Genomic DNA, 22,428 nt, shown 5'->3' with positions numbered 1-22,428 from the left:
TGCCCTGGACTTGAGCGAGCCTGAGTAGCATCCTGTTTCTTGCCATCTACCCCCTCCCCCCAAAGCCCCCCAACACCCCCTGGTGCAGGCGAGGCAGCTCGTCACCTCCCTGTCCCAGGAGCCTCACCTTGCAGAGACGTGAACAGTGCAAAGACGTAGGTGGTGGACAGGCCTAGGGGTGTGAGGATGGCCAGCCCCCAGCTCACGCCCACCAGGCTCGAGAGGCCCAGCAGGGTGAGGACCCCCTTCCAGTGCTGCCGCTTCTCCTTGCCCGCTGTGGCACTCGACAGAGTGAAGATCTTCAAGGCCACCAGGCCCAGGACCACGGCGCTGAAGAGGAAGGTGATGAGGAAATAGCCGTGGACAGTGACGTAGAGCGCAGAGGTGGCAGTTTTCTCACAGAACCAGCACCTGGAGGAGGCGGATGGCCGTTAGGACCAGAGGAAGTCTCCTGAGAGCAAGCCCTGGGCTGTCTCCCTGCCAGATCTTCTCTGACCAAAAAGATGCCTTCTCCCATCTCCACCCATCCATTCCCCACTCTCCCGGGGGAGGGGCTGTCACAAGGCTCCAGGCTGCTGTCTCTTTAGACCAGTGAGTGTAAAAGGCCAGTTCTGTCCCAAAGACATGTTTCGTTCACCCCACATTATGTTGTGAGAAAAAAAAAATTGAATTAATGACCACCTTTTAAAAGTGAAATGTTTGGCATAAACATCCAAATTTTTTTTTTTTTTTTTTTTTTGGCCACGCCACACAGCGTGTGGAATCTTAATTCCCTGAACAGGGATTGAACCCAGGCCCTGGCAGTGAAAGCACCAAGTCCTAACCACTGGACCGCCAGGGAATTCCTGAAATATCCAGATTTCTGCTTCTCTTATAAAACCATACAGCTGGCAGCTCTGTGGATGCCCTCCGGAGGGACAGTAGTCAGCTGCCCATTAGACTGGCACGTGATTGCCAGTCTGTCGCTGTGCCCACCCAGGCCGCTGCGTGTACTTATGTTCCCTGCCTGGCCCCTGGGACCCTGCATTTGAGGCCCTGGGGACAGGACCAAGGCCCCACCAGCTCTTCTTAGCACAGAACCATGGGCCTCAGGCAGGTACCCTGGGAGAGGCTCAGCTCAGCTCCCCTGTTCCCTGCACTGCAGGAGTGAAAGCCCAAAAGAGCCTGTGGATCAGTCCCCCATTGTACAGATGAGGAGACCGAGGCTCTGGAAGGGGACAGGCTTGCCCAAGGTCACACAGCTACTCAGAGACAGAGTCTGGGTGGAATCAGGGCTGCTGCAAATATTGGGCAGGTTGTGCCCTGCACAAGGGCACCTGGCTGGGGGGTAGGTGGGGGCTGAGATCCAACTCACCCTCCACTCACCAGGCTGAGCACCTGGCATGGCAGGTCAGAGGGATGGGGGGGTACCTTTTAAAATTTGCCCAAAGGTGCTATATAGGCTGTGGTGACCCAGGCTAGAGCAAGGCATCCTGCCTCCTGGTCCGGTTCTCTCTCCTTCTCACCCCCTCTCTCATTGTACTTGCTCTCTCTGGGCCTCAGTTTACCCCTGCAGGCCGTGCGCTAGCTGGATCTGAGGATCCTTTGCTTTGACTTACTCGTCTCTCTTCCCAGGATTCCCTCCTCTCCCCACCTCCACCTCCTTCTGGCCCCCAGGACCCTGAGGCCACCACAGCTTCCACAGCCAGCACTCACAGCTCCAGCGTGGTGGTGTTCTTCTTGTCACGGATGGCGTAGGGGCCATAGCTGTTGGCGCTCCCAGTGCCGATGACTATTAGGGCAGGCAGGCCTGGGGGCAAGGAGAGGAGGAGGTATGGCATTGCTGGGGCTCCCTTGGCACGTCCTCCTCCAAATCCCCCTCCAGCTGTCCATCCCTCGAGCTCTGAGCCAATCAGAGAGGGAGCTGCCCCTCCCTCGCCCCAGGCTGGTCCCCTTGCTGCGTCTTCCAGAGTCAGCCATCCCCTCTGCCTGGCCAAGCGGCACCTACCCCAGCCCACGAGGCTCAGCTTCAGGAAGTAGTGCCCGAAGTAGGTGTTAAAGACCTTGATGACGAGCAGGTAGAGGTGGAAGGCTTCCAGGCCCATCCAGGTGAAGGCACAGAGCAGGAAGTAGTGGAAGACGGCCCCCCGGGCCCAACAGGCAGCATCGGACCCCTTCAGGCCGTACCCCACATTGATGAAGAAGGCCAGATTCAGGAGAAATAAGCTGACGCTCAAGGCCACGTGGATCTTGGGGACGTCTTCGGAGTTCAACTTCTGCCGGGAAAACCTGGGGCGAGAAGGGCCAGTGAGAGGCTGCAAGGGGGCACCCAGGCCTCTCCGTCCGATCACCTCTGTTCCATCCCTGCCAGCAACCAGCGTGTGAGAACATTCCAGTTCAAGTCCACGAGCCCTCTCACGACCCGTAGGGCCCTGTGGATTCTGGATCCTGCTGGCTTCATCCCTTGACTCCACGCTTGAGCCAAACTACCTAATTGGCAATTCCCTAAATGCATTCTGCTTCTCTACGCCTCCCGGACTTGCCCACACTCTTCCCTCTGCTCTCAATGCCGTTCCCTGCTTCACCTTCAAAATCCCCCTTGGGTGTTTCTTTCTGGGAAGGCTGTCTCTGAACGTCACTTATCCCAGGCTTATTTGGAAGTTTCCCAGGAGTGAGCGCAGCATAACTCTCCACCCACCCCTTATTTCCATCTCTCCCCAGGCTTTGACCTGGGGCCTAACACAATAAGCAGGAGGAAGCCCTGCATTGGTTGAGTGAGTGGGCAGACAGGGCATGGATGTATGAAGCCTAGAACTTAGTAGGGAGGGGGAGGCTCAGAGAGGAACAGGGACTCAGAGTCACAGCACAGGGCAGGGGCTCCAGACTCCCAGTCCAGGGCTTCTTCCCAGGGCTCACTTCCCCCTCTGTGGAGTTCCCACTGCGAATTCCTAGCAAATCAGCTCCCAAAGGACTCTCACTGGAGGGGTGGGAGCTCAGGGCTGCCTGGAGTGGGCGTGAGGGATAATGTCCACCTCACCTGAGATGCCAGGCCCCGCCCCTGGGAGAGGCTGACGGCTCCTCCTGGTGCTCCGAGCCCGTCTCACAGGGTCCAGCAGTGCAGCCAGCTGGCAAGTCATGCTCAGCTTGTATTCGGCCAGGGCTCGGGGGATGCGGGCAGGGCCGGCACCACTTACACTCACAGTTCGGTCCGAGATGGAGTGGGCGGGCCTCAGCCCAGGGCCAGACAGTGCCAGCATGTGCAGGAAGGCAGTGGGAGGGCCCCAGACCGGGAGTCAGGAGACCAAGGGCTGCTCCAGGCCCGTCGTGGGTCGGGAGGCCAGCCGTGGGGCTGCTCCCACAGGCTTCTTGAGGCTGGCAGTTCCTGTGGCTCCCTCCGCCATGGCCGGGGCCTGGGCACAGGCTGCAGTAGCCTCTGATGTTTCTGCTCCTCCTTCTTCCAGAAACAGCCCCAGGTTTCCCTTGGGAGCACCCTTCCCCACTCTCAGCCATGCACTCTCAAACCCAAGAGCAGGCACTAGGGTGGCCTGACCAATCAGTGTAATTCATCCTTTCACCACAGTGGCGTGTTCAGTCATGGGCACATGGTCTAAGTTAGACCAGTATAACTCAACTCTGGTATACATGGGATAAAACTGCATAGACATATATACACACACATACACACAGGACATGCACAGGGTCAGCTTCCTTGGTGTATGACCTCTGCAGGCCCCTGCACTCAGAAGGGCCCTATGCTCGTTTTAATGCTCTGCTGTCACCATCTTGAAATTCTTAATAATTTTTGAGCAACGGGCTACATATTTTCATTTTGGACTGGGCCCTACAAATGATATAGCCAGTCCTGTGTGCGTGTGTGGACATGCGCACACACACACAATTGAGTGCATGTGGAAAATGGTGAAAACTGAATGAGCTCTGTAGTCTTGTTAGCAGTGCTGTACCAATGTCAATCTCCTGGTTTTATATTGTACTACAGTTATAGAAAATGTCATCACTGAGGAAAGCTGGATGAAGGAACCATGGGACTCTAGGTACTATTTTTGCAAGCTCCTGTTAGCCTGTAATTATTTCAAAATAAAAATTTTTTAATTTATTTATTTATGTATTTTTACTTTTGGCTGCACTGGGTCTTTGTTGCTGCACGTGGGCTTTCTCTAGTTGCAGCGAGCAGGGGCTACTCTTCGTTGTGGTGCGCAGGCTTCTCATTGAGGTGGCTTCTCTTGTTACGGAGCATGGGCTCTAGGTGCGCGGGCTACAGTAGTTGTGGCATGAGGGCTCAGTAGTTGTGGCTCTTGGGCTCTAGAGTGCAGGCTCAGCAGTTGTGGCGCACGGGCTTAGCTGCTCCGCGGCATGTGGGATCCTCCCGGACCAGGGCTCGAACCCGTGTCCCCTGCGTTGGCAGGCGGATTCCTAACCACTGTGCCATCAGAGAAGTCCAATAAAGTTTTTTTAGAAACTTCAATTCTGGGCCTTAGTTTAGAATATTAGCTGTCCAGGCAGCTAAGAAGCTATGATGCAAGCCTGGGGCTCCCCAAGGCCCCTGAGTATGGAGAAGTTGCCTGACATGACTGACAAAGGAGAAAGCAAAGTTTTGAGAATCAGAGGGACACCAAGTCCTGGGGACATCTTTTGAGCCCCTGGATCCAACATCACCTGAAGTGAGCTCACCTTGGGCTTTTCAGTTCTGTGAACCACACATTACCTATTATGTTTAAGCCAATCTGAGTTGAGCTTCTGCCACTTGTAACTGAAATAGCCAGACACATTTCAACCTCCAATCCCATTTTATAGGTGAGGAAACGGAGGTTTGGAGAAAATATCAGTATAGTGCTGCATGACTAACACTACCCTGCTGGTTTCTACCCTGCCCTGCTGCCGCCCTTGAGGGCAGGAGGGAGATGTGGGGTGGGGATGGGGTGACCCACCTCAGGAAAGCGTAGAGGACAACGGTGAAGGCCAGGAAGATCATGGAGGTTCCGCAGCCAGCCTGGGAAATGCGTGTGAGGGTCTTTACGGTGACTTGGTCCAAGATCGGCCTCTGTGGACGATCCCCCAAATAAGAATCCTATCAGTTGGAGACCAGGCCAGGCAGCCTCCTCCCTGGGCCGGGAGCCTTGGCACTTCCAGAATTGCTAGGATGGCGGGGGGCGGGGTGGCGCGCCATTACCAGCAGCAAGGCGAAGAAGGTCAGGTGGTCACAGCGGCAGATGGTCCTATTGACTCCGACGTCTGTGGAGCAGCCCTTGGAAGCCCAGTCTCCTGACGACCCTGGGGAGGAGAGTGAGCCTAGGGGAGGGGCCGGGAATATAGGGAAGCAGAGGGGAGCGGAAGGCAGGGAAAGAGAGGAAAGAAAGAGGGGAGGGGCCCTGCGGTTGGAGTCCTGTCCCCTAAGGAGCCCTTACCCTCTGCCCATCTTACCCAGGGAAGATCCTCCAGGCCCTACCTTTAGTCACGTCCCAGAATACACAGCTGAGGGTCATGTTCTGAAACCAGAGATTGGGAGTCGGGGCGAGGCAGGGGAAGTTGGGAGAGGGGAGAGGAGGGTAGGACGGGGAGGGGGAGAAGACAGTGTGCTCTGGGTCTCAGCACAGGCACGCATTAGGTAGAAGCAAGTCTCAGCCTGTGGTCACACAGGAACGCGAAGCGTTTGATGTATCCTGGGTCAGCGCGTCAGGGGTGTGAAGAGGTGCGGGGCTGTGGCTGGCAGGGGCGCATGTCTGCAGGCACGTGCCTTTAGGGGAGCGTGTGTGTGGGCAGCCGTGCGCGTGCACGTGTGTTTGCCAGGTCCCCTGGGCATCTCTGTGAGCACAGGAGCGGAGGGTGTCGGGGAGGCATGTGGAGACATGCGTGCACAGGATGGGCGTGTGTCCCTGGGCACAATTGTGTGTCTGGATTTGAATCCAGACCTATGTAAACCCAGGTGGATGTGGGAGCGTGGGGTGTGCAGAGTCCGTGTGTGTCTGCCCCTATGCCCAGGGGTGCCCACCCACATGTCTGCCCCTCAGGAGCTGCCAGGCCAGGGTGGGGGACTCACAGGAGGCTGGTGCTGGTGGGAGAAGGTGATCTCCAAAGGCTCAGCCAGGCCGGTGACGTTTATATGACCCAAACTCAAGCCCACCACGCGATTGTTCAACACGCTGCTGCCATCCTCTAGGCTGAGCCGAGGGCCCTGTGGAGGGACACGGGTGAGGCCAGGCTGCACGAGCGGCTGCCCCAACCCAGCCCTTCTCAGGGCTCCTGGGAGCCTCTAGGGCTTGTGGCCCTTGCCTGGAGGGCAAAGTCTGGGGCCGGGGGAACAGGGGGCAGGGAGTCATGGGCGACCTTCTTCCTGCTGCTCTCTGTAGTCTGCTCCAGCTGGGCCAGGGCGGGCCCTACCCTCCAGGCCAAACGGCTGCAAAGCCGTGTACCTGATGGCTCTCCATTGCTGGTCTCCAGGCCTCCTTCGCCCTCTTAACTGGAGTGCAGGCTTAGAAGGAAGATCAGCCGGGAAACGGAGGGCAGTGGTGCCTACAGGTGGGGCGCACCTGCCCACATCAGCACTCAGGGATACACATGTCCCCATGGGAGTGGAGACACACCTCTGGGGACATGCCTGGTACAAATTTGCAAGGGCCTGGGTACACTTGCTCATGTGAACATGGTCACACCAGCACACGTGATTACGTGCGCACCAGGAATAAGGAAGGAGATACATGTTTGTGCATGCACGAGGCCACACAGGGGTCATGAACACACTTGGGATACACACACAGGAGTCCAAGGGCACAGGTGTGGGCAGTCCAAACAGCGGAGCGTGAATAACCGGCGTGAGCCCGCAGTCCACAGACCCTAGAGACAGGGGTCTGGGATGGCCTCGGCTGCTTTAGGCACCCTCCAGAGGCTCCTCACCTCCTCCATCCCCATCGGACCCCTCAGCAAAGACTCCAGAGAGGGCAAGCATGTCCTGCTTAACCAAGCATGGAACCTCAGCCACCCTGAGCCTCTCCTCACCTTGAAGACATTCCCTGAACCAATATCCAGGATGGTTATGGCCAACCGAACCATTGGCCTGCTGCCTTGCAAGGATCCAAAAAGGCTCCTGGGCAGCCGGACTCTGTCAGTGTGCCGGTGCTCGTCCTCTGTCACCTGCTTCGGAATCTGCAACCACAGACCCAGCCGCTCTGTCTTTCCCTGAGGAGCCCAGCCCCCAACACAGGTCCTGCCCACCCCTCCCCCAGGTGGAAGGAGAAACAGGCATGCTGGGTGGTGGGGCAGCACTGAGGACCGAGGACAGCTCTGAGAGGCAGGACACCTGGGGGCACAGTCCTAGCCCTGCTCTGTCCAGGCTGTGAGCTCCTGGCCAAATCACAGCCCTTGTGGAGCCTCGGTTTTCCCAATATGGAGAATGGAGCCAGTAAGATGCCCGCGCGGCCACCCATCAGGTTGAAAGTGGGCTGTGAAGGGGCGACACCTGGACAGGTCAGTTTGCAAGTGTTAGAGAGGGTCAGTTGTGGTGCTTTTGGCCAGGGTCCTGACCCCCGTTGTGCTGACATACGGCTATGGGGACAGTGTCTATTTTCCAACTCAGGGATAAATGGAAAGCGTAAGGCCATCAGGAAGGGAGACAGCAAGGGCCGAGAGGGAGGACACAAGAATTCACACTGAATGTGATACCCACCCTCACCCAACAACAACACATTTTGTAAAAGCTAAGAATGGTCAAAATATTAAACTAAATTTTACTGATAGTTGCGAAGCGTGTTTTGTTCATTCTCTGACCTCATTGCTCCCCCTGGGACTGTAGCCTGGTCCCACCTGGTCCTGCCTCAAAAGCATCCCATGGGCATTGGAACAGGGGGCGCTAAGTGTTGTAGCCGAGAGCCTCAACTTTCTGCTTCCCAATCCAGAACCTTGTCAAAAGGACATGTGATTGATTTCACAGGCCGGTGCCTACCCCACGCAGAGGGCTCAGCTGCTGGGGTGACGTGATAAAGGGTTGAGAAAGGTCCCGTCCATCTTCCATCTCCCCTTCTCCAGGCAGACCTAAAATCCCTCCACGATAGACCACTTCCCTGCTGCCCAAACTTCCACCCTCAGCTTTATGCCTTAAGTGAGGCTGTGCCCTTGCTGCACCAAGCATTCCCGGTGAGTTATTTCATTTGCTCCCTCTGACAACCTTGAAAGTGGGCAATACCATCCCCATTTTACAGATGGGGAAACCAAGGCTCAGAAAAGTTAGGTAATTTGCCCAATATCACAATAGCTGGTAAGGGGCGGAACTGGGATTTGAATCCAGACCTATGTAAACCCAGAGTCTGCCCGTTAACCCTTTGCAGCACCTCTACAAGTGCCTTTACCTGGTTTCTAATGTGTCCCCTGGTGGAAGAGTTCAAGGGAACCTCAGACTTTGGAGGAGCCTTCGAGCTCATTTTACAGATGAGGACTCAGGGGCCCAGAGAGGGGAGGGGATTTCCTGGAGGACACCTAATCAGGTGGTGGGAAGTCCAGGGCTAGAATCCTGACTCTCGATTCGGTGATCTTCTGAAGGTCTCATCCTAGCACCCTGGGTAATATATTACCAGGATCCACTCAACCAATTAACTCACAGCACCCATTAGCCAGGTGGCAGAGAACTACTAAACGGGACATGGGATGGATAACTGTTGATGGGCACCAAGCACAGACCATGACTCTCAGAAAAATATGCCTGAGGAAAGTAGGACCAGGACCAGCCAGTGGGGATGGGGGGAAGCCTTCACCTGAGAGGGGGTCAGAGAGAAGTGCAGGTCTTCTGAGATGTTGGTGTTGATGTTCTTGACAAGAGCCTTCAAAAAATCCATATTCACCGTCTCTGTCAGACTCTTCTCCACCAGATGGATCTCATAGTTCAGCCAGTATCTGCAAGGGAAGACAGGGTCTTGCAGGCTGAGTTACCCACTCACTCAGTCCATTCACCTGGATGACGGGAGGAGAGATACCATGCGCAGCAATCATCAGGCTCCTGGTGTAGGAGAGGTGACCCCGAATATCAAAGGGAAGACCCTGGGATGCTGCAGGAGGAGAGGGGTGGCACGGGAGTGATTCATGCTGGTTCTGAGGGATTCCGGAGCCAGTGGCCCCTCTGAGTATTTTATGTATTTCTCTTTTTTTGTAACAAAATACATTACAATGTACTTTGTATTTTATGTATACATGTATACATAAAATACAAAATAAAATAAAATACAAAATGTATTTTAATCATTTTAAAGTGTGCAATTCAGTGGCATTAAATACATTCACAATGTGTGAAACCATCTTTGCTATCTAGTTCCAGAACATGTCCATCACCTCAAAAGGAAACCCTGAACCCATTAAGCAGTTACTCTTCCCCCAGCCTCTGGCAACCACTAATCTATGAATTTGCTTATACTGGACATTTCATATAAATGGAATTATATGATATCTGGTCTTTTGTGTCTGGCTTCTTTCACTTAGCATGTTTTCAAGGTTTATCTATGTTGTAGCATGTATACGTATTTCATTCCTTTCTATGGATGAATAAAATTCCTTTGTATGCATATACCGTATTTTGTCTATACATTTAACCATTGATGGGCATTTGGATTGTTTCCACTTTTTGGCTATTGTGAATAGAGCTGCTTGTATTTACGTAAAAGCTTTTGTTAGAAGACTTGTTTTTAATTCTTTTGGGTGGATACCTAGGAGTAGAATTGCTGTGTTAATTCTGTTTAACTTCTTGAGGAAGTGTTAAACTGTTTTCCATAGCAGCTGCACCATTTTATATTCCCACCACCAATGAATGAGGGTTTCAGTTTCTCCAGATTCTTGCCAACACTTGATGTTTTTCACTTTGTTTTGTTTCATTTGCAATTATAGCCATCCTAGTGGGTGTGAAGTGGTATCTCACTGCAGTTTTAATTTGCATTTCTCTAGTGACTAATGATGTTAAGCACCTTTTCATGTGCTTATTGGTCTCTGTAAATCTTCTTTAGAAAAATTCTTCTGAGTATTCCAAACTGTGGGATGATCACTGTGTGGTGTGAGGGCTAACTCACATTTATTGAGTGCTAGATGAATACTGGGAATTCAGCCGTTGAAGACTTAGCTGTATGGGAACTGATTTATGGGAACTGAGCTGGTCTTGGAAACACATAATTTACACATAAAATAAACACAAATTTAATTGCCATTTGTTTTACCGCAGCCCCCTTGCCATGGGCTAGAAAGTTAGGGTGAGCAAAGTCCCCCTTCCCATCCACGTCCCTATCCTGGCGCTCTCCGTGGTGCTGAAACTTCTCTTTGGCCAGAGTCCCTTTTCCCAAGCCTGGGGTCCTAAGACTTGCTGCCCACCTTTTTAAAGCAATTTTAAACAGGTGAAGGCTGAGGTAGCAATGGTATAGAAGGGGAACAAGAGCAGATAGAGCCAGATCGAGGCTACTGGAAAGGAGTAGCTATGGAGGGCTTACCAGGGAGGCAAAAGGGAGGCTTTTATTTTGACATCATTTTTTGGAACACAGTTACCAAGGAATAAAACTCCAAGGAAACCACAGGAAAAAAATATTGTAAAATATAAAGATGGTTCAGGCAATTAGAACATTCATCCAGAAACAGTGGGTTGAGATTGTCCAAATCCATTGATTGAGCTATACCAACTGATACTAGTTTTTTATTTATCTTTTAAAAATCTAAATGAAGAAGTATTGTGATTTTTATTGTTACCAAATAAAATAGAGAATTGTATTTCACAATACATATAGTTCACCTCATGCACTTAAAAAATTCCTTGGCCTTACAAAACAGCCCATGAATTTATCTTCTTGAGAGAAGATTTCCTGATCTCAGAGCACTTAAAAAAAATTGTTCTCAGAGCACTTAAAAAAAATTGTTTTAGTTGTGAAAAGTAACATATATTCAAAAAGTTTAAACCATGGATGTACAGTTGCATTTTTTTTTTTTTTTTCTGTATGCGGGCCTCTCACTGTTGTGGCCTCTCCCGTTGCGAAGCACAGGCTCTGGATGCGCAGGCTCAGCGGCCATGGCTCACGGGCCCAGCCGCTCTGCGGCATGCGGGATCTTTGCGGACCTGGGCACGAACCCGTGTCCCCTGCATCGGCAGGCGGAATCTCAACCACCGCACCACCAGGGAAGCCCCTACAATTGCATTTTTAATTATAAAGTTGACACCAATTTAAGGATCATCTTCTTTGTCTGATATTGATTTAGCTATTCAGATATGTTTTGGTTCATGTTTGCATGATACATTTTTTCATTGTAAGTGGTGTGAGGTTCAACAACTTGTCTTTTACCTTGGAGGGCATATATTGATATTCTCTAGTCCTCTGAATGTCCAGGAGATCCACTGAGGTGATGGGACCCTGAATTCTTGTGAAGTTTGTCTCTTACCCTGTAGTTCACATATGTCTTCCTAAGGCATCTTCACAACTTGCCACTTTCTGCTCATCAGATCTAATCAGCATAATGTTGTCAATACAGTGGACTCTGTAGAATGTCAAGATAAATGAGTTCTCTGTGAACTATCTTATGACAGCAATGAGACGTGATGTAACCCCGAGGGAACACTGTGGCTCTATACTCTTGGCTCTGCCAAGCAAAAGCAAACTACCTCTGGCAGTCCTTGAAAAATGGTACGGAGAAAAAAACATTAGCCACGTTATAGCTGTATACCAATTGTGAGGGGCTGTGTTGATTTCTTTGTGTAAACATACTCATCTGGGACAGTAGCTGCAATTAGACTCACCACCTGATTAAGTTAATGACGGTCCATAGTCATTCTCCAAGATCCACCTGACTTCTGGTGAGTTAAATGGAGTTAATAGGTATCACCATCACTCCTGCTTCGTTAAAGCCTTTCATGGCAGCATTAATCTCTACATTTCCCCCCAGCAACGTCGTTTGTTTCTGGTTTACTATCTCAATGGGAAGAAGACATTCCAGGAACTTGTATTTGGCTGTTCAATGAAATGCCCTCCCAAATGCAATTCAATGAACAAAGCATAGTCTTTTTAATAAATAGTGCCGAAACCACTAGATATCCAAATGCAAAATGAGAGTAATAATATAAAGTTAGACATTTACCTCACACTGTGCACAGAAAATGAACTCCAAATGCAAAATGAACCTAATTATAAGAGCTAAAACCATACACATAGAGAAGAAAACTTAGAGGAAAACTTTTGTAACCGTGGGCTAAATGAACATTTCTTTGATATGTTTTAAATTTAAGTTGGATTTTATCAAAATTAAATGCTTTTGATCTTCAAAAGACATTATGAGGAAAATGAAAAGACAAAACATGTACTGGGAGAAAATACATATTTGCAAATCATACGTCTGATAAAGGACTTGTATCCAGATTACGTACAGAATTCTTAAAGCTCAATAATAAGAAGACAACCCAATTTTTAAAAAGAGGGGAAGAGGGGCTTCCCTGATGGCGCAGTGGTTGAGAGTCCACCAGCCGATGCAGGGGACACGGGTTCGTGCCCCGGTCCGGGAAGATCCCATATGCCACGGAGCGTCTGGGCCTGTGAGCCATGGCCGCTGAGCCTGCGTGTCCGGAGCCTGTGCTCCGCAACAGGAGAGGCCACAACAGTGAGAGGCCCACGTACTGGAAAAAAAAAAAAAAAAAAAAAGAGGGGAGGATCTGAATAATCATTTCAGCAAAGAAAATACACCAGTGGATAATAAGCACATGAAAAGGTGCTCAACATCATTAGTCATTTGTCAAATGCAAATTAAAGTGAAATACTACCCACACTCAGTGGAATGGCTATAACCAAAAATACTGACAATACTGCAAAAATGTACTGAAACTATAGCCCTTTTATACTGCTGATGGGAAAGCAAATGATATAGCCACTTTGAGAATCAGTTTGGCAGTTTTTTATAAAGCTAAACATGGACTTCCTATATATACCAGCAATTCTATTCCTAGGTATTTACCCCAAAGAAATGGAAACGTATGTCCACAAAGACTTGAATTCAAATGTTCATGGCAGCATTATTTGTAATAACCCCAAATTGGAAACAATCCAAATGTTCATCAATTGGTGAATGAATAAACATGAAGTATGTCCCTACAATGGAATATTACTCAATGATAAAAAAGTAACAAATTATTGGGCTTCCCCGGTGGCGCAGTGGTTGAGAGTCCGCCTGCCGATGCAGGGGACACGGGTTCGTGCCCTGGTCCGGGAAGATCCCACATGCCGCGGAGTGGCTGGGCCCATGAGCCGTGGCCGCTGAGCCTGCGCGTCCGGAGCCTGTGTTCCGCAATAGGAGAGGCCGCAACAGTGAGAGGCCCGCCTACCGCAAAAAAAAAAAAAAGACTCAAGTATCACAAGGATGTGGGTAACTCAAACTCTCACACATTGCTGGTGGGAGTGTAAATGGATACAGTCACCATGTCAGTGCTTACCAAAATTCATCATGTACAAAAATGTTCATGGCAGCTTTATTCATAATAGCCCCTGTTATGGACTGAATGTTCGTGTCCCTGCCCCATCGAATTCATATGTTGCAATCCTAACCCCCAACGTGACAGTATTAGGAAGTGGGGACTTCGGGAGGTAATTCACTAGATAAATGGGATAGTACCCTTATAAAAGAGACCCCGGAGAGCTCTCTCATCCTTCTTTCTGCCATGTGAAGGTACAAGATGTCTGCACTCTGCAGCCCAGAAGAGGGTTCTCACCAGAACCCAACCCCAATTTGAGACTTCCAGTCTAAAGAACTGTGAGAAATAAATTTGTTTTTAAACCACCCAGGCTATGGTACTTTGTTACAGAAGCCTGAACTAAGACAGCCCCAAATCAGAACAATGGAAATGCTCATCAACAGTAGAAGAGATAGTAAATAGTGGTATATTAATACTGCAGAATACTATACGGCAGCAATGAGGGCAAACTATGGATAGACTAAAGAAACCAAACCAAAAAAACAAAACACCAAAAAAAGATGAAACTCAGGCATACAGATGAGGGAAAGAAGACAGACACAAAAGAGTATGCACTACGTGATTCTATTTATAGGAAGTTTGAGAACAGGAAAAATCAATACTTGGTTATAGAACTTAAAATAATGGTTACCATGATGTGGCGCTGTTGATGGGGAAGGAGCATGAGGGACCCCTCTGTGAGGCTAGAAAAGTTTTATAGCTTAATGTGGGTGGTAATTAAAGGATGTGTATATACATATGTAAAATTTTGTTGATCTGTACCGTTAACATGTATGCATTTTGCTGTCATATGTGTGTGTGTGTGTGTATATATATATATATATATATATATATATATAAAATACCTCAAAATAGATTTTCTTGGAAAAAATTCAGGCTTTGGACTTCTGCTTCTGAGTAGGGTGGAGTTATTTGTGATGGATCAATGCTCTCACTGAGAACAAATAGAAAAGCTAGATATAATACAGAAATAATTTGTTTAACGCCATCAGAGAGCTGCTAAAGCAGAGAGGGGCTAAAATTCTGCAGAGGGAGCATCATAGAGAAATGAACTGAAAATCTGCTGTTGCTTTTCTTCCCCCGGGGACATGTGCTCATTCTAAGCATGTCCTTTGTCTAAGCATGGACGAAAGGCTGGGAATTTGAGCTTCATCTGAATAGAGGTCACTGTTGGTCATAAAAAATGCCCTGCTGGGCTTCCCTGGTGGCACAGTGGTTGGGAGTCCGCCTGCCGATGCAGGGGACACGGGTTCGTGCTCCGGTCCGGGAGGATCCCACATGCCACGGAGCGGCTGGACCCGTGAGCCATGGCCGCTGGGCCTGCGCGTCCGGGGCCTGTGCTCCGCAACGGGAGAGGCCACAACAGCGAGAGGTCCGCGTACTGCAAAAAAAAAATGCCCTGCTGTCACAATATGAATGAACCTCAAAAACGTGCTAAGTGAAGAAGGCCAGATGCAAAAGACAACATGTTGTACGGTTTCCTTATATAAAATGCCCAGACAGATCAGTGGTTGACTGTGGCTGGGTTTGGATTGCAAACAGGCACAAGAGCACTTTGTCAAGTATAAACAGGGCATTTGGTGGTCTTGGTGGTGGTGTTGGGGCGGTGCAGAGGGTGAAGAAATAAACCTGGGCACTCGAAGGGTCTCAAATGTACAGCTGATTTCTCCTCCAGACATTTTTCAGAATTGTGAGACTCTATAGTCTGAGAGGCACTAGCTAAGCTGAAAATTCTGAAAAGTAAAAGAGTTTCCCACAGTATTTTACTTTCTTTTAGTGGATCATAGAGACAAACGTGAAAGATAAAGCAATAAATCTTTGAGAAGAAAACATCGAAGAGTATCTTCATGATCCTGGGGTAGCAAACATTTCCTAAATAAGACCCCAAAGCATTAACTATAACGTAAAAATCTGGTATATCACACTACATTAAAATTAAGAATATCTGTCTGTAGTCAAAAGACAACGCTAAGAGAATGAAGAGGCAATCCACAATGAAGGAGAACATATTCATGTGTATCTATTTGCAAAGACATGTAACCAGAATGTATAAAGAACCCCTAAAGATCACTCAGAAAAATTAAAACAACCCCATAAAACAAGCCAAAGACTTAAAAGGCCATTTCACAAAGAGGATATCAAAATGTCTAATAAATATATGAAAGATTAAGTTAAACTTAATCAGGCAAATATAATTAAAATCACCATATGATACAGTACAAACTTGCCAGAATGGCTAAAATGAAAAAGCAGACAATACCAAGTGTTGACAAGGATGTGAAGCAACTGGAACTATCACACACTGATTGTGGGAGTGAAATTTGGTTCAAGAACTTTGGAAAACTGTTAGGCAGTTTCTATTAAAGCTAATCACATGCCTGCCCTATGACCCACCAATTTCACTCCTAGGAATATACCTTACAGAAATACATACATTCACCAAAATACACGAACAAAAATATTTACGGCAACACTCTTTGTATAAGCCAGAAACTGGAGACCACCCAAATGTTACTATCCATCAACATAGTAGAATGGATAAATGAGGTATGTGATATATCTATAGCTATCTATATCCATCCATATCTGTCTATCTATCTATCTAAAGAAATATACCAAAATGAAAATAATGATTATCTCTGGATAGTAAGAAGGGGAATTTTCCACTTTCCTTCTTATAGCTACTTTCTAAATATTTTATGAAGAATAAAATTACTGGACTTCCCTGGTGGCACAGTGGTTAAGAAGCTGCCTGCCAATGCAGGAGACACGGGTTGGAGCCCTGGTCTGGGAAGATCCCACATGCCGTGGAGCAGCTAAGCCCATGCACCACAACTACTGAGCCTGCGCTCTAGAGCCTGAGAGCCACAACTGCTGAGCCCTCGTGCCACAACTACTGAAGCCCACACACCTAGAGCCTGTGCTCCACAACAAGAGAAGCCACTGCAATGAGAAGCCCGCACACCACAACAAAGAGTAGCCCCTGCTCACTGCAACTAGAGAAAGCCCACGTGCAGCAACAAAGACCCAACGCAGCCAAAAATAAATAAATAAAATAAATTTATTAAAAAAATATATAAAATTACTTTTATAATCAGAAAGCGTCATGAAAATAAAGAACACTCAAATTTATTGAGTTCCTATTATTTGCTAATAACTTTTCCATGCATAATCTCCTTTAATCTCAACAACCACCCCAGGAGGAAGGTATAGGAGAGAGATCAAGAATAAAGCTTTGCAACAGTAATGAAATGACAATGCTGGTAAGATAATGATAACAGCTAACATGTCTGAATTATGTATTTAATCTTTGCAGTATTCTACAAGTCAGGTATTATTTCAGCCCCATTTTACAGATGAGGAAACTGAAAGTTAACCTGTCCAAAGTCCAATTCCACTTTTGAGCACTGCCAGTCTGACCCTAGTCTGTATTACTGTACACCTCCCCTACTGCCCTCCAGACCTAGGTTCATGTTTGATTTTGCTACCTACCTGTTGTGTAACGTGGGCAAGTTATTTAACCTATGGGAGCCTTAGTTTTCTTATCTGAAAAAAGGGTTGATAACAGGACCTACCTCACAGGGTTGTAAAGGTAAAGGAGATAACTTGGTGAAGTGATAGAGTTGGGAACCAAGTCCACATCTTCTGATGTCAGAGCTCCTACTTTCCCCAAGGTGTTTAAGCCCTCCATAAGGCAGCACAAAGAGGAGCCTCCTGAACAGCTGCTTGGAGATCCGAAGCTCCTGGAGCAGCTGCAGGTACTCATGGGAGCCTTTTCAGGCCACTGAAGTGATGGCACTCAATCAGATTGTTGTGCTAACACCAAGTCTGAGAACATAAACTTTTCACTCATTTTCTCCCACAAATATATACTGAGTGCATACAAGCCTGTCCTGAGTATCCCAGAAGAGGATGGGTAACTCTGATTGGAAGGGAGAGGAGGGGAGAAAGGCAAAGATCTTTTGAAGGTGACTCTTGGAGATGCTGTATTCCAAACCCCTTCCTCTCCCTTAATCCAATATCTCTTGGTCTCTTGGTCTTATCAGTCTCTTGATCGCACTGATTCTACATCATTCAATGTCTCTGACCCATCCCTCCTATCCAGGTACACAGTGCCAATTGGTGGTGGTGCTGGTGGTTGTTCAGCCCTCACTCTTACCCAGACCACCACAGTTGCATCCTACCTGCTCACGTCTCTTGTCACATCACCACCCTCATATACTTCCCTGAAGCCTGAGCCATCTTTCTAAAAATGCGAAGTTGACTATGCTCTTCCTGTATTTAAAATGTATCATTGCCCTGCCCCCTCCCGCAGTGGTATAGTTTACACAACCCTTCACACTTTGGTCCCTGCTTAGATTTCCAGTCCAACCCCCCCACCCAACCTCCCCATTGTTGCCTCCATCCCCAGCACTTTACTCTTTCACAGTTCAAAGCACTGTAGTTCTCCCTGTATCCCCTAACACTGCTTGAGTCCAATGGGAAATCTCCTATGCAGTCTTCAAAACCCATTCATGGGTGGCCTCATCTGTGAAGCCTTAGCAGATTTCCCTCCTCTGAGCTAACCTGGTGCCTTGTCTACCCTCTGTATGATCACACTCTAGAATCACCATCATTTGGGGCCATGTCTCTCCCTCTACAACTCCCAATGACAGGAACAGGGGCTAATTTCACCTCTGCATCCCCTAGATCATAGGGTCTTGGTGGTCAGGGGGAATGTGGGTGTCAAACAAGGTGGAAGGGTAAGATGAGAGCAGCATCTTCTGGGTCCAAAAGGGCTGATAGCTCCATCCCTTCTTAACTGCCTCCCTACTCCACCCCTGCCAGAGCCCCCAGATTCCTTCTCCATCTCAGAGGGCCCTTTACCTCTGCAAGTTTCCCAGATTGCAGGGTTCATTCCCTGACGGTGCACACGCTGTGAAGCACTTAGCAGTGTCCTTAAGGCCGAAGTTGTCAAATCGGATTGCATTGATGAGTCCTTTGCAGGGTTGTCTTGACTGCTCATGCGTGGTTGCGGAATTCTTCTGATCTAAGAGAGGGATGCAAAGTGTGAATGGGCTGCATGGGAAGGCAGCGGGTAGGGGAGCTCAGGCTCCAGAGTCTGGTGGTGTGGACTACAACCCCAGTTCCATCCCTCTACGCTAACTGTGTGAACCTGAGCTGGACTCATACCCATCTCATTCTTTATATACTTGCATACTATCTCAGTATACGGGTGTTGTTATGCTTTTTCAATTGGTCCCCTGTTGGTGAACACTTAGGGTGTTTTTGTTTTGTTTCGTTTACTATTTTGAATAACGCTACTTACATCTTTGTCAGCTTATGTTAAGAATTCATAGAAAACATTCCTATCCTTGAATTTCTGTATCAAAATGTATGAACTGGGCTTCCCTGGTGGCGCAGTGGTTGAGAGTCCGCCTGCCGATGCAGGGGACACGGGTTCGTGCCCCGGTCCGGGAAGATCCCACATGCCGCGGAGCGGCTGGGCCCGTGAGCCATGGCCGCTGTGCCTGCGCGTCCGGAGCCTGTGCTCCGCAACGGGAGAGGCCACAACAGTGAGAGGCCCCCGGACCGCAAAAAAAAAAAAAAAAAAAAAGTACGAACTTCTAAAAATTGCTAAGTATTATCGAATTTCCTTCTTAAAATGGCTATACCTATTTACACTCACACCACAAGTGGGTAAGAGTGACTATTTACCCACATGTTCACAGTCCTAGACTTTACCAAACTTTCAAATCTTTGCCAGTTTGAGGGGTAAAATGGAATTTCATTTTAATTTAAGAAGGAGTTTGAGCATCTATTTGTATGTCTTTTTCCATGGACGGCTTTCTTGTACCCTTTATGGGGGCAGTGGGGCTGGGTCTTGACAATCTGCACCTTTACGTTTCTGACTGGCCCACCAGGAGCTGGGGGTGAAATGGGCAGGGAGACATTTACTTTTCATTTTTTCACACCCTTCTCCAGTGTTTAATTTTTAAAAAAAAATTAGGCACACTATTACTTTCACATTCAATGAAACTAGTTAAATTTTAAGACAAAAATAAAATACACGGTAAAGATAATGGCAGACCAAAGTTAGGGTAAACGTAGGTAAAAAAATAACATTTTCAAGTGGATCTTATAATTAGCCCTATATGTGACAATGTTTGAAGTAGCTTGTAAAGGAACTTCAGTTTTCTGTTAGACTGTAAAGATATTCATGACATGTTTAATGGGAAAAATCACATGAGGGATGAGCATGTGCATAATAACATCCATGTTTGCTTTTTAAACAGAGGAGGGAGACAGAAAGAAGAGGGAAGGAAGGAGAAAGAGAAAAAGAGAAAAAGAGGGAAGAAGAGCAGAGAGGGGGAGGAAACTGTCAGCTCCGGGGAAGGCACCATCCTCTTTGTAATCCCAGCCCTCTGTATGCCTGAGGGGTCACACATGGGTGCTGGGTGCAGGGGGCAACTCGGTGGGTGTTAACAGAGCCTCCCTCCTGGCCTGCCATGAAATTTCACAAGGGCCGTTGGGCTTGTGAAGTTCTTGGCAAGTACCTGGTGCAGAGAAGATTATGAAACTTAGTTTTTGCAATTATTTTTGGAAGACGTTAGAAGAAGCATTTAGCCCAGACAGGGAGAGCCTGAACCAGGCCTGTGTGCGAGAGGTCCTCCAGACCCACCCTACTCTTCTCCATCCCGCTCTGCCCCAGAGGTTGGCCTCCAAGGACCACCTCAATCTGGGTTCATATGGGGGGGGCGAGGAGGTCAGAGGTCAGGGCAGTACTCGCCCCTCCCTAAGGCTCCCCACCAGTGGCCTGCTTCCCTCTGCCAACAGCCACAGCTTCTTGTCCCTTGTGCCAGCCCTGACACGTCCTTGGTAAAGTATCCCTTTATTAAAGAGTGTGTCTGCTTCCCTCTGGGCCCCCACCATGCCCTGGACTCTTTTGAAGCATCCCATCACTCTGCTAGACTGTGAGTCCCTTGAGGGCAGGGACCACATGGTATATAAGCACAGGGCCTGACACTGAGTAGAGGGCTCCACCAGCGCTTCTGGAATGAATGAATGAAAGAGAAAATGAACACATGGTAACTGCCCCAAAATGTCCACAAAAGAAGGAGCCTCGGGCTTCCCTAGTGGCGCAGTGGTTGAGAATCTGCCTGCCAATGCAGGGGACACGGGTTCAAGCCCTGGCCTGGGAAGATCCCACGTGCCGCAGAGCAGCTAAGCCCGTGCACCACAACTACTGAGCCTGCGCTCTAGAGCCTGCGAGCCACAACTACTGAGCCCACGTGCCACAACTACTGAAACCTGCGCACCTAGAGCCGGTGCTCCGCAATGAGAAGCCACTGCAAAGAAGAGCAGCCCGCTTACCACAACTAAAGAAAAGCCCACGCTCAGCAACAAAGACCCAATGCAGCCAAAAATTAATTAATTAATGAATTAAAAAAAAAAAAAAGGAGCCCTCCCTCTAGACATAAACCTCTCAGGGCTCCTCACACTGTTTAAACAGCTGAACCAGAGCACCCATCACCTTAGGGTAAACTCCATCACTCGGGGGAGCCTTCAAGGCCCGACCAGAAAATTACATCGTTCGTGAGGGGCCCAGGGTCCTTATGAGATCGAGCAAGAGCCACTAGTGGTTATGAAGTTAATTAATCCATCAGGTGTTGCCGCCATCCCGCTGGGACGGCCCGGCCATTTTTCACACTTTTTGGAGCCACAGACTAAACTTTGCTTTTCGCTGAATCTCCCAACATTTGAAGAGACGAGGGTTTTTTTAAGCCCCAAAAAGAGGTCGGTCCGTACACGCAAAGCCGTGTGACCGCATGCTGGACACACACAGGGGTGGGGGACAGGCATGCAGGCCACTCACTGAACCAAGAGCGAAACAGCAGGAGCAGGCAAGGCTCGGAGATGGGTGCACGGGGAGAACACAGCTTCCTCTGCCCGAGGGCATCCCTGCAGACGGCACAGAGCGCCAGGGAGAGCTGGCCAGGTGGGCCAGGAGCCGAACGGCAAGGGCCAGGCCTGGCGCCCTCGAGCTGCCTCTGGAGAACCACCGCCTGGCTGTGGGCAAGGCCGAGAGCGAAGGGTCAGGGAAGGCCTTGTTCTCGGCTTGGGTGACTGAGCACCAGGGGACCGCTGAGGAGACAAGGAGGGGAGCCGGCGTGACGGGGAACGGGGTGGGCGGGGTGCGGGTAGGGCCGTGCAGGCCCGGCCTGGCCTCAGCCTTGAGGGTCCCAGCCGCCTTCCCCTGGAGCTCAGAGGCCAGCTGGAGAAGAATTTGTCCTGGGCCCACCCGTGTCCCAGAGCCAGGCCTGTCGGGGAGCCGCAGCCTGAGGGACGAAGTGTGGGCGCACCCCCGATGCTCTCCCATCTCCAGGGCGCTGTGGGGAAGCAAAGGGGACCTGAGACCAGTGCTGACCAAAGTTTATCGGGAGAGCAGAACTGACCCCGACGACAGAGGAGGTGCTGCGGCCGTCAGCTGGGCTCCTCGGAGGACCTGGTCCAGACATGCCCTCCCTGTCCCCGACCCTGGGTCTCCCAGGCTTGGCCGGAGGGCGTAAGGGGCTGGCTGCTCACCTGAGGCCAGGTGCAGGAGGAGCAGGACTCCCAGGGCCCCGCGGGTCACCATCCCTGGCCAGCCTGGTCCACGCCTGCCGGAGCCCCGCAGCTGCACGTCCCGCAGCTCCCAGGCTCTAATGAGCCGGCCCCACCCCGCGCCGTGGCCGCAGCGTTGCCGCTTCCTGTGGCCCCGCCCACGCCCTTCCTGCTCCATGGCACCATCGGTTGGGTTGTGAAAGGTGAGTGTGTGCAACCGGGCAGTGTTCCTAGTCTCACCCCGCCCCATGACCACCTGCAGAGTGGGCCCGACTCGGCAGGAGCTGCTGAACCCACCCAGGGGTGCTGCTCCCAAGGCCTCGTCTGGATGGGTGCTGCGGGGCTGGTGTTCAGCGGCCACAGAGGCCTCTGCACCCAAGCAGGCC

At 49.7% G+C, this 22,428-nt stretch overlaps 2 protein-coding genes across 2 annotated transcripts in view; both read right to left on the bottom strand.

Annotated features, from left to right (window-relative positions):
- The window catches only part of DRC7 (dynein regulatory complex subunit 7), a 27,936-nt gene extending 27,681 nt beyond the window's left edge, over window positions 1-255 (bottom strand). The window contains exon 1 of the mRNA XM_030847962.2: window positions 128-255. The gene's annotated coding sequence lies outside the window, so the exon portion shown is untranslated. The remainder of the gene's footprint in view (window positions 1-127) is intronic.
- Window positions 1-22,428, bottom strand: part of ADGRG3 (adhesion G protein-coupled receptor G3) — a 24,905-nt gene extending 2,477 nt beyond the window's left edge. Inside the window, exons 1-11 of the mRNA XM_060288376.2 lie at window positions 22,025-22,428; window positions 18,326-18,488; window positions 8,739-8,877; window positions 6,991-7,137; window positions 6,035-6,169; window positions 5,444-5,483; window positions 5,168-5,268; window positions 4,926-5,038; window positions 1,988-2,268; window positions 1,696-1,789; window positions 128-411 (exon numbers count right to left, since the gene is read on the bottom strand). Of these exons, the coding sequence (XP_060144359.2) occupies window positions 128-411; window positions 1,696-1,789; window positions 1,988-2,268; window positions 4,926-5,038; window positions 5,168-5,268; window positions 5,444-5,483; window positions 6,035-6,169; window positions 6,991-7,137; window positions 8,739-8,877; window positions 18,326-18,488; window positions 22,025-22,292 (1,765 nt within the window). The 5' untranslated portion in view covers window positions 22,293-22,428. The remainder of the gene's footprint in view (window positions 1-127; window positions 412-1,695; window positions 1,790-1,987; window positions 2,269-4,925; window positions 5,039-5,167; window positions 5,269-5,443; window positions 5,484-6,034; window positions 6,170-6,990; window positions 7,138-8,738; window positions 8,878-18,325; window positions 18,489-22,024) is intronic.

This window comes from Globicephala melas, chromosome 19, assembly GCF_963455315.2.
Source record: "Globicephala melas chromosome 19, mGloMel1.2, whole genome shotgun sequence".
Taxonomy (NCBI): Eukaryota; Metazoa; Chordata; class Mammalia; order Artiodactyla; family Delphinidae; genus Globicephala; species Globicephala melas.
Note: the sequence above shows the minus strand (reverse complement) of the source record. Positions and strands in the feature narration are given on the sequence as shown.